At 39.5% G+C, this 12,347-nt stretch overlaps 1 protein-coding gene across 2 annotated transcripts in view; it reads left to right on the forward strand.

Moving 5' to 3' along the window:
- The window catches only part of PDE7B (phosphodiesterase 7B), a 298,624-nt gene extending 286,283 nt beyond the window's left edge, over positions 1 to 12,341 (forward strand). For both annotated transcript variants that reach the window (XM_019648129.1, XM_019648128.1), the window contains 2 exons: positions 1,971 to 2,051; positions 6,117 to 12,341. In XM_019648129.1, coding sequence (XP_019503674.1) covers positions 1,971 to 2,051; positions 6,117 to 6,355 — 320 coding nt within the window. In that variant the 3' untranslated portion in view covers positions 6,356 to 12,341. The remainder of the gene's footprint in view (positions 1 to 1,970; positions 2,052 to 6,116) is intronic.
- Positions 12,342 to 12,347: the final 6 nt, after the last annotated feature.

A 12,347-nucleotide genomic window follows, 5' to 3' on the forward strand; every position in this document is an offset into this window, starting at 1 on the left:
TCAGGAAACATTTCCATCATAGCAGAAAATCCAACTGGACAATGTTGGTCTACATAGAAAGGAGTAGAAATGGACAAAGGCACCGAGGTGGGACCATACCCTTGCCTCATAGACCGACTTGGTCCATAGAAAGTGAGAGTCAGAGGATGTGTGGAGGTCCCTGCACACAGGCTGAAACAGAGAACATGACAATGAGAGTCATCTTGGGAAGTATAATCAGGGGAACATATATAACGAAAGTAGAAGAAACACTGAAGGAGGAAAACTAGCTAAGAATAAAAAACTAGGAATGATTTATTAAGAAACCAGACTACAGTCAGGCAGAGGGAAAGTAGGGGGAAAAAAAGATATTCCAAGAGAGGAATAAACAATATTTGATGCCTCAATATGGAAGATGAAGGAAAGGGGGAAATCAAAGATAATTCTTCAAAAGTGTCAAGATTGACTGAAAAACCACTACTAACAGAAATATGGAGATGAGGACTAGAACTGGCTTTCAAAGAATTCATTTTAATATTAAACGTGTCATTCCCTGCCGTCAGAAGGCTATTATCATCTGGCTTACCTGAACTCCTCAGGTGAAGCCAGAATTAATTCCTCACATCATTCTTGAGAATCACTGGGGCACAAGAGACCATGGAAGGCATGGCTACAGTCTTAGAGAAAATGATGGAAATGTGGTATCTCTGAGCTCAGTGGTTATGTGCAGACACTGGTGCCAAACTTCCTAGGTTGGAATCCAGGCTCCCCTCTTTACTAACAGTGTAACCTTGGGTCAACATGCTTCCCTTCCCTTTATCTCAATTTCCTTACCTGTAAAATGGGGATTATAATGAGGTTGTTATGAGGATTAAATTAATTAACATAGGTAAAATGCTTAGAATAGTGCCTGGCACACAGTAGGCCCATTATAAATGTTAAATTTTTATCTCCTCTAGTTTAGAGGAGTACATTCATAACTGTGAACCCAGCTAATGTTTCTGAGGATCAGCTTATCTACTGGTTAACTAGATAATTGATTGTTTTTCCAATGTAGACTTTACCCACAATTTTTCACCCTCAGGAAGAATCAATAAAGTGTTTTGATAAAGCCTTACATTATACATTTCTCCTTTGGTCTTCTAGCTGACAAAGGCATTAAAAAGAAATATCATTCTGACCTTTATACCTTTCTTAACCTTTAGTTACATTAGGTAAAATTCTAAGGAGTCAGAATGAAAGATATCAGACCCTTATTTCTGATTAATTTTGTAGCTGCACTGAGGTGCTCTTCAAATGAGATCTTCTAGTCCCTCTCCCCCATTTCCTACCTACTAATTATTATTCCTGGTTGTTCAGGTGAAACCAGACTTGGGTCAGGAAGAGTGAAAAGAAGAGGAGAAGCATAAAATCTGTTTTCTTAACCTTAACTTAAAGCCAGAACTTCCATTTCATGTTAGGAAATTGCCCATTAGTTGTATTCTTGTTTTTATAGATCATGTTCAAAAGTTTATTTTAGTCTTAGATCACAACTACAGAGGGTACCAAAAAAAATGTATGCACATTTTAAGAAATGAAAAAACTATTAAAATTGTAATACTCAATATATACCGATAACAAAAGATGAATACAAGTCATGTTTGACTTCTGCAATTATAATAGGTGCTCAAAGTGGTTACCATCAGCATCCAGACACTTCTGATTATGGCAAACTACTGCTTGAGCCACGTGGACCAAAGTGTCCACTTGTATACATTTTTTTGGCACCCCTGGTATTTACAATGAGCCTGTTAGAAATGGTCATTGACACTCTGATATTTTAAATTTTCATGGAAGCTACCAGAGCAAATCAATGCTAAAGAGTTCCTAATGATAACAAGGCAGGAAACAGTAATTTCCAGAATAACTTCTTCCAACTAGATCAGTAAAACTATCAACGCTCATTTTATAAGTTCTAGATTACCAATGTGTTTCTTCTTCTTTCTTCTTAGGTGACCTTGAACAGAAATTTGAACTGGAAATCAGTCCTCTTTGTAATCAACAGAAAGATTCAATCCCTAGCATACAAATTGGTGAGTTGAATTCAATTTTAATTTTAAAGGAATAGTTTTGGCACCTCTGCCAAAGAATCACAAAGAATCACAAAGAAAAGGAGATCTACACATAGCTTTTGAAAGATCCGAGCTGGGAGTTTAATCAATGTCCCTGTAAATGGTTGAGTCCAAATAAATACTCTAATCATGAGTATAATCTACCAGGTAATTTACAATTGAAAATTTATGAAAAATAGGGTAAAGACTTTGTTATAGACTCTTAACTAGCCTGTATTAAGTTGGTAGTTCAGAATCAAATCAAAACCAAGTAGAGCAGAAGGAAAGTAATAAGAATCTACTATTTGCTGCTGAAGAGGGGATTAGCTCACACTCTCTTTAGGGCGTCAAGGGAAGGAATTGGCCTTTAGGATCCTTCCGGTTTGAGTCACTACCCTTTACCCTCAACACACAATCCCAAGGGTCCAGACTCCAGACCCATGCCCTGTAAACCACACTATACCTTGTGATCTGGGGTCCCATGCTTCTCTACTCTTCTTCAAAACTTAATTTCAGTGGGCTGGCTGAGTGGCTCAGTTGGTTAAGAGCTCACTCAAGAATGCAAGCTCTGAGCAACAACCGTTTGAGTCCCGGCCTGAGTTGCCGCTGACCTGCCAACAGGTGGCAGGATGGCTCAGCTAAAAAAAAACTTAATTTTGGTCTCATTCTCTTAGGACCACACTCTCAAGTGTCAGTTGCAGCAAACTGTTAAACTCTGATATTAATGCATCTAAAATAATTATTTCTTTAATTAAGTTATGCATTACATCATTAAGCAAATCAAGCTATAGAAATTTTAGGCATCTTAGGTGGGGAAATATATTTGACCCAGTAAGAATTTCTATCACTCCTTAAACACTCTACCAATTCCATCCACATTTAACACAAGTCTTTCTTTTCCTTGCACTTCCCTCTAATTAAAACCAAACTCAGAACTTTAAATCTTTTACCTATAAGCTATGGTCTTGACATGTACCCAGTTATGTGTTTCACTAGTTCCCACAAAGCTCAGACAGCTTAATGCATTCACATGCCTCAGACCTCTGGAAGGCTCAAAGCTCAATGCCTTGACCTTGGAAGGGAAAGGGGCACCCAAAAAGATAGGCTGAAAATTAAGAAAACCAGAGCAAGTTAGAATGGTATGCTCACAATCACTGCGGGCCAAATCTAACCCGCAGTCCCACAAAAGGGTCATAAAGTCATCCTAAGGAAACAGGGACAAAATTAACCTAGTTACAAAGATTTGAATGGAACACACCAACATTAAAATAGGTATGTTGGCATTCTAAGATTATTGGTTGTCCTCATTTTTCCAAATTTCCCTTAATATTGTGCTGTTGTTTTTACAATTAAACTGACTCCCCCACCCAAAAACGGGAAAGGGGAAGTGTGTTATAAAACTGAACCCAGGAAGAATCCAGGGCAGATGAAGCTACAGACTTGCTGGGGAGGTTGGAGGGGGAGCAACAGCAACAGAAATGCTGCCGGGCCTCCCTGTTCAGCTCCCATCTGTCAGGTTGCTTTGGTAGCGGAGGGTCTGCAGATGTGGTGTAAAAGGAATAGGCCTAACCAAAATCCTACCCAATTTGTTAAGCTCTGGTGAGAAAGAAATTTGTCAGGCACCTTTGAAGACGTTTTGAACTGCCAAAGAAAAACATTCACATTGTTAAGCCCACAACCTGGGTTTGCAAGACAGACCTGATTTCAGAGATTCTATCCTGTTGTTATGAGAACACACTTATTTTGTCAGATCGCGTGTCCTGATTTTCAGCTCAGGAAACTGTGGTTACCATAGATACATGTTTTTAAAATGGGATGGGGACTGAGTGACTAGAAAAAGCCCATGGACGCTCCACCAGCACACCAATAATAGAGAGAAAGAGAAGGTGATTGTTGCCCAGCCCTTAGAACACAAATCTTTCTCTGCCACGGCTCCCCGTCTCCCAGGTCTGTAGGCTCTGGGCTGGGAGGTGAGGTGCGAGGGCTGAGTCAGGATGACCACAGAAAACCTAAACAGATTAACAGAGTCCGAGGGGAGCTGCAGGCTTCCTGCTGGAGAGAGATTTTTCTAGTGGGTCCTAAGTAACGCAGCAACTTCCTCTGTCCCGATTCCCCTGGGACTAAAAATGTCCCCTCTCCTTTTTTCCTGTCCCAATCAATCCACAATGAGAATTTCCTGAGAGCCATCTCAGGTGTAGATCTGATTTTCTGTTCCAGTAATTCATAGTCACCCAGGTGGAACTGGGATTTCATATCTTCTCCCACCCCACATCATCCTACCCCGCCTTCCTCCCCTCTTTCCATGAAACTCCCTATTTTAAAAAGAAGATATTAACTTGAATAAATCTCTGATTAGGGAACTCTACAGAAAGGTGAAGAGAAAGAGGCTTTCCTTCATTCCTTGTTTACTCTGAGGCCACCATCTCTCCCTTGCCCCATCCTCACCCTTTCCAGGAAGACAATATCTTGGTAAAGGCAATCCAGGTTGGCCCAACTCACTGTGCACGGATGAAACAGGTTCCCAGATCTGATCATGCAGAAGCCTTCCTTCATTTGAAAAATGGCCTCATGGTGTCTATTCAGACATTAAAATGACTTGCCTATCTACTATAAGAGGTTTTTATATACAACAAGTAGAAATACAAAGGTATAATTCCAGAGCAACTTCAGGAAGAAAATGAGTTGGTTTTTCAGTATTGGATTTTAAAATGTTGGATTTGTAACTTTTTTTATATTTAAGGTAATAATCGTGATAAATATTCACACCTTAAACGTTAAAATAGCATAGCTTTAGAAACTATTGTTTTAAATATCTAATATCTCATCGCTCTTGAGTTGAAAGATATTAGAAATTAGATATGGAGATTGTGAAGGAGGTGAAGAAAATTCAAGAATGAAATCCTTACTTGATGACTCCCTACATAAACTTATTAAAATACAGACATAAAGTCATAGGTTTAACTTTCCTCAGGTGCAGATTATCTAAAATAGTCTCATAATATTTAAATTATATCTCACATGAGATAATGCAGAAATGCACAATAACATTGTGCGTTGCTTCATCCTTTCCCCATCTCTATAGCATCCTCAAAGGCCAAGTATCTGCTGTTTGTCCAATAAAACGATAATCAAATCAAGCCTATAATTCACATGCCCGCACACATACAGGACAAGTTGGTGGAAGATTTTGTTATGCTGAAAAACACTTGTCTTTCCTCTCCACACATACTTTTCAAAGAAATACAATAAAACCTAAGTATGTCCAAGTTTGTGATAATTCCAATAATGCCAGCCTAGACTGAAAATTATCTTTACTAATCATGTTCAATATGAAATGCACATTAGCAGTGAAACATGATTAGAAAGCAACAAGTCCAAAATAATTAAAAGAACAGACATTCAAACAAAGAAGTCTAACATCAAACAATCTTACCTAGTCATTAAAACACGGCTTTTACGCAGGCAAAAATCTGTGCTGAAGATGAACTTTTATTTACCTACACTTAATTGTTTCACATAATTGAAAGTAAGACAAAACTATGAAACACCAATCCTGAAAAAAATATCCTACAGGCTAAATGTATGAATTCTTCAGGTGGGCTAAACTAATAATGTGCCCCTTCCTGATACCATTTTCCCTTTCCTGCCTCCTCTTTATTTCTAGCACAGACTTTCTTTTAATCGTTTCTTTATATGTCTTTCTCCCTCTACAAATAATAATAGCCACTATTTATTGAGTGTTTAGTACGTGCCAGGAGCTTTCTAGGCATTTTACATGTGTTAAGTCATTTCATTGTCATAACAACCCTATGGGTTTGGTACCCTTCTTAAGCTCTTTTTACAAATGAGCAAACTGAGGCACACAGAGGCTAAGTGCCAAGCCCAAGGTGACACATCTTATGCTCCTCAGCTGAGGGTAGGGACCCCATCTTGTTTGCCTTCGTATCCCTGGATTGAGTATGTAGTGGGCCCCAATCGTGTTTGTGAGGAAGGAAGAAGAAGGTTTTCCTGCCCTTATGGTGATGGGTTTGGCCTTGCCTGTTTTAGGTTTCATGACCTATATTGTGGAGCCACTCTTCAGGGAATGGGCCCGTTTCACCGGAAACAGCGCCCTGTCTGAGAACATGCTGAGCCATCTTGCACGTAACAAAGCCCAGTGGAAGAGCCTGTTGCCCAAGCAGCACAGAAGCAGCAGCGGTGGCAGTGATGGTGGCAGCCCAGACCACACAGACCCCGGGACTGAGAATGAGGAGCAGCAGACTGTGACTGAAAGCGTCGCCCCCTAGAGCCAGCCAGGACCGCCCCCTGCTCTGCACACTGAGAGAATGAGACCCTCTTTGGGTAGAGGCCTCCTGAGAGGGTAGAAGCTCTGAGAAGTCCTTGCTGATAAACCCAGCCATGGTCTGGGTTTTGTCCTGGGGCTCTTTGGAATGTCACCCTCCTACTTCTTATCTGCCTCCCCTCCTTTTTCCAAGTGTATAGAAGCCATTCGTCACCTCAGCATTAGCTGCCGAAATGAGCAACTCCATTCAGTAACAGGGGAGCTGATTCCAGGGGCAAGCCTGCCCCTCAAGGAGAAGACGGAGGAGTGAGTAAGAAAGTGGTGCTTCTGCCATGTCCCCCAGGGGCCCTGGGTCACATTGTGACAGGCAGCAGTTCCAACGCCCAGAGCATTTTAGCATTTGCCATCTGACTGCTGATCTGCATGACAAAAACACCAGCATATTTGGAACTCCAAGGATATTGGTCTTAAGTGCAAGAGCACAATGAGAACGTGAGAGAAAGTACCTTCTATTTTAATAATAATTATTTCAAAATAATAATAAATCTTTTTAACTTTTATATTTTATGCACTAGACAATGGATCTAAAACTTTGGACTAAGATTATTCAGTGTACCCAAACTTGAACAGGGGGTTCATTGTTTTCTTACTGACTTTATGCCACTTTAGGTAAGAGATCTGGCATCTTCTCAATTTAAGAAACTACGTTTCCTATCTGATCCGAGGGGAAGGTGCTGTACAGTTCATTCCTTTGCACCAGTAGCCAATCTGTCTATTACCAATAACTCATTTTCAGTGACATGTTTATATTCACACATGTACATTTTCTGTAAATACCAAGCGCTACTGATTCCCATGCCAAAATACATGAGTATTATGGGATTGCTACCTGTATAAACAATGGCACTGTGAACAGAATAATGTTAGTTTTTAATACAAGAGAATGCATTTGTAAATATGGTATAGAGTTTATTAATATACTATTGTTTGCAGATAAAGGCCTTAACTTTAAACATCTTTCATCTTCTGAAAGCTGCCCAACTTAAATCCTCACAGATGTTCTTCTGAACTGCCTTCCCATGTCCATCTTTATGCTTTCCAGCTAAGTCACAAACCAAAACTGAATAAAGTCTTTGAGGAAATATTTCGGAAACTTCACATGCATTCCGCTTGAGACCATAGTGCTTCATCTATGGCACCAAGCACCGTTTCCTCAGATTCATGAGACCCTTCCGCAAGCCTGAAGTCACTTTTCAACGCAGAGATGTTGCACATTCTGTTTCCACAAGCCCACTGATAAGCTTGTGTCTATGTGACTCTTGTCATGGAACATGGCGGTGTGTCAACCTCACAGGAGACATAGCAGGTCTCACAAACCTTCTATGACCCTGTCATCCAACCGTCAGGGAAATCCCTGCTCCCCAACTACACTTTCGTCCATATGGCTACAGTACCAAAGCACCTTTGGTTTATGGTGGGCATGCATTGCTTTGGGGTTAATAGTAACTGGATTTTTCTTTTTCCTTAATTTCATGTGAACTACCCACCCAACTGTTTAGCTGAAGTTAACATTATTTAAGTAAAGAAAATATTTCAGTTTTCTGACAGAGTTTACCTTCCTGGCAGGACATTGTGCTTAACTATGGCTCTAGCTGGCAGAGTCGCCTTGGGACTTGGTTGCCATTTTTTCTGCAGACACTTGGCCGTAAATTCAATTTGTTACAGCATTCTTCTCTAGTTGGCTAAACTTTGTGCATTGAACCTTTCCTTTAGAAGTTCTAGCATAACAAATGTTAGATGAAAATTGGCAATGCCCCTTTATTTTTTACCTTAAGCAATTTGGTAGTGGAAGAATGATGATATGTTCATTTCTGCCACTATCAAGCTGCTTCACAAGCTGATAGAATGGCAGCTAACTCTCATTTCCTAAGTGCAACTGGTTTTTTTTGTTGTTGTTGTTGTTTTCCCTCCTAACATACGAATGAAATGTTCTAAACTTGACTGGATTGTAACAAGTTCGTGTAGAGAGACTGAGGCTTGCCGAGTTAAGGTTTAGGGGAAATTTTGTAAAGTTGGTCATATTTTTTAATTAAAGTTGGAGAGACTGTCAGATAGTACTAAAGAAAGTGTGAAAACCTCATGAAATGGGTGGATGATAAGTTGAAATTGTTGGTAGGGGTAAGAAGGGAAGTTGTGAAAACTTAACACTAACTTTATTTTTTTTCTGTAATACCTATGAATTGACATGATTCTTCATTGCTTTAATACTATGAAGTTCTCAGCTTGGTAAGGCCCCAAAAGAGAATACGTTGAATGTATGCCTGCTTCCAAACCTCATTTACTTTGGTTTAGTGATGCAGAGATGGCTTTTGAGTAGTCTCTTTTTAAAATACATGAGATCATATCAAGGAAAGCAATACCCGGGGACGATAGTGTAGAAATAAGAAAGAAAATACTATTTTAGCTCTACCTTGACGTTAGGAAATGGACTTTGTTTAAATTATATTTATATCATAACTTAAATAATATTGGGGGCATTTTTTAGGAGTTCCAAGTTTATAGGGTAAAAGTGTTTATGTTACAATTAGGTCTTGAAGAGCCCACAGAGAAAACTATCAAATATCTGATAGTTAAGCCTATGAAGCAGCTACTAGTACAATAAAAATCTGAAGTGACATGAGACATGATGCATAAACTAGGTGAATTTTTGTCCTCCTTTCAACCACCTGGAGATTTCTTGAGTTCCTCATTTTTTGGCAAAAAAGAGAGAGAGAATGTGAAAACTTTTTTATTTCTTGCCTACTAGTGACTCTCTTGCAATATTTTAATAGAAGGAGTCCAGTTACTAGTTAAGATATAGCTGGTGGATCACCCGTGGACTCTATCTTCACATCCTTCTTCCCCTGGTCCATGGGCCACCAATAGCTAACTTATCGAGTTTAATTCTTTCATTGCTTGAGAAGAAAAGAATCAAAGGGCTATTTTCAGTAAGCAAAGGTAAAGTTAAAATCAACTTAAGAGAGACTATATATCACTGCCAGGCCTGATAGGCAAAGCCTGCTTTTTCCTTCTAACAGCATCCATGAATAGTCAGAACCTTGTTCATGAAATCCTGACCTACCCATCACGCCCTGCTAGGCTGAGTAAAAATCCAGCTGTTTTTACCTGCTTAAGGCTTCCCGCAAAGGGACTTGGAGTGTGTCCTGCAGCACTGTCTTTGGATATCACTTTCTACAAAACACAAACTTGATTTGTAACCTTTTCTCATGTAGAAGCACATCTGCTCACTGATTTGAAAATGGGTTATGAGCTTGTATTTCACTGTATTTCTTATGCTTTGTTCTTTTAAGCAAACCCTTAAAATTGTGTTGTTTTGTGCACACATGTGAGGTTTGGAGAAAAAAAAAAAAACCTTGTGAGTTTTTGCTCAAAATGTGGCCTAAATATCCATTGGCATGTCTAGATAAACAGTTAAAATAAAGATAATTTCTTAAAAATATAACAATATGAAAATATCCTGATTCTCACCAGGTAACACGTTACCAGCTATCCAGTCGGATTCTACAAAAAGGAGGATCCCCTGCTCAGGAGAGGAAACTTTCAAGAAAAAGAGCACAGATGCAGACACGGTGGTCCATGTGACTCCTTCCACGAGGGGCTGCAGAAATAGCCCTGTCCATAAAGACATCACTTGCCAGTTAGTGCCAAGTGAGGGAAAGAGGGCCACCATTCAGCTCTACCTTTCCCCTGAGTCCTAATATTTTTTCTGATTCACATTTATCAAGCTCACATATGAAAGAGAATGAGGTACAATGTTTTACGTTGTGAAAACATAGCATTACATGTTCAAAATATGGTCTTGCATATAAGGATTGGAAGCTACCAAGAACAACAGAACAGGACAGGACAACTGAGTGTCCTAAATTTATCTGGAGATAGAGGAGAAAAACTAACACTACACTTGTTTCCCCGAAACACCTTTGTATGTTTACATAGTCTCCCCATATCCATTTTATTAAGATTTGTAGTCAGAATCTCACTGATTTCTTAATGCCTCCCATGTCTGAAGGCAAAGCCCCTTTTCCTTTATGCACACTCTATATCATAAAATCAAAATCAAAAGTGACACTCTAGTGGTATTCCAAGTAATGGTCAGACATGGTTTTCAAATGTATCTTGGAACTTAGCTGACACATTGTCCAACTGCCCACAAATATTGATTGAACATCTACTATGAGCCAGAGGTTGTGCTGGGTACTTGGGATATAAGAAGACCTAGCCCTTCCAGTAGCATTCAGACTTGTGTCAGAGGCTGGCATTACCAGTGAGCACTTCCTAGAAATTCATGAGCACATCTATGTGGGCTCTACTGTTTCTAAAGCTGTCCTCTGGGGTACAGCATAATAGAATGCAGATAAACTTTGGAGACTAAAATGGGCCCCAATCTTGATTCTGTCACTAACTTACTCTGTGACCTCAGGGAAGTTACTGAACATCTATAAAAGTATTACCAATGATATCTTTACCATATAGTTGTGGAAACTAAAAGAGATTGCATACAAAAAGCACCAAGCACTTTGTCTGGTACGTGATAGGCTTTTAAGAGATGCAAGTTCTCTCATCTTAAATTACAAGAAGCTTGGCAGATAGCTATCCACATGTGGGTGAGAATGTGGAGAACATACGGGGAAGAATATAGTGAAGAAATGCTGGTGATTTTACATTAGGAAATCAAACTCATGTTTACATCTCTTTTTAAAACAGATTGGTTAATAGCTGCACTTATTTGCAAGGTTGGGTAAAAGGACTAGCCCTTCAATGTGTTGTTCAAATGGCAGCTCTGCCTTAGCTACAGCCTACTTTTCTGTTTAGTCCTTTATATTCTACAGTAGAAGATAATGTATCTTTTGATTGCAGTTCTTTCAGAAATTCCTGTGACAGAAACAGCTCCTAAAAACAAAATGAGCATCACTTATCTCCCTTGCATCTATGCCACCAAAGCCCTCATTCTGGCTGGTGAGGATGGCTCTGGGCCTCCGTGTCAGGCCCTGAAAGTTTGCTGGGCTTTCCCAGGCTCTGCGGGAGCAAGGTGGGTTGGTGCCTCCTGCATGCACGTGGCTCACACCGCACACACATTTCCAAACACATTCTCAGCTATTGCTTACTGTCCATTCTAGGGCAGGAGAGAAAGCAGAGGCACTTCTGAACATCCTGTCGGGGAAGGGAGAAGACAGTTCTGCCTCCATGGCAATGTAACGGACAAAGATTTGAGTAATGTTTAAACTGAGTAATGACTAAACAAGGAGCTTTTCTCTGAGAAACAGTCCATGATGGGCTTGCTTTTTTTTTTCAGTTAAGCCAAAGAGATTATTAGAAAAACTTGAAGTTTTAGCCAATATGGCTTGAAGATGCATGATTGCCTTGTCTTAGTCATCTAAGCAGTGATATATCTTTGAATCGATTGTCTGAAATGCTTTAAATTCTAGGATACCCAGGGCTGACTTATTCTGCAGTAATTTTTTCCCTTTTAAGGAAGCAATGTGGTAGACTAAAACATGTGGACTTTGGAGTCAGAGCAGAATTCAAATCCTTCGGCATCACTTGCTGCTTAACGTTCAGTAGTTAATTTAATTTTTCTGAGCCTCAATTTCCTCACATACAAAATGAGAGTGATACCTACCTCCCAGAGCGGTCATGAGGTCAACATTTGAGAACATACATAAAACATATAGCACATACATAAAACATATAGGTTTCGAGCAGAAAGAGGGCACTCAATAAACATAAATTCCTACATAATTTAAATAAAAGAATCTACAAAGTGGGGATTGGGATACATCATTTGCTTTCTGTAAGTTGTACAATATTTGTGCAAAAGGCAGCACAAGATCCATTAATAGACAGTGAGCATGATTGTATCTACAGGTGACTAGTTTGACCATAAAGTAATGCTTATAATATGGACAAAACTATAAAAATTTATTATAGAAGAAGAC

Source organism: Hipposideros armiger, unplaced genomic scaffold (genome assembly GCF_001890085.2).
Source record: "Hipposideros armiger isolate ML-2016 unplaced genomic scaffold, ASM189008v1 scaffold_120, whole genome shotgun sequence".
Taxonomy (NCBI): domain Eukaryota; kingdom Metazoa; phylum Chordata; class Mammalia; order Chiroptera; family Hipposideridae; genus Hipposideros; species Hipposideros armiger.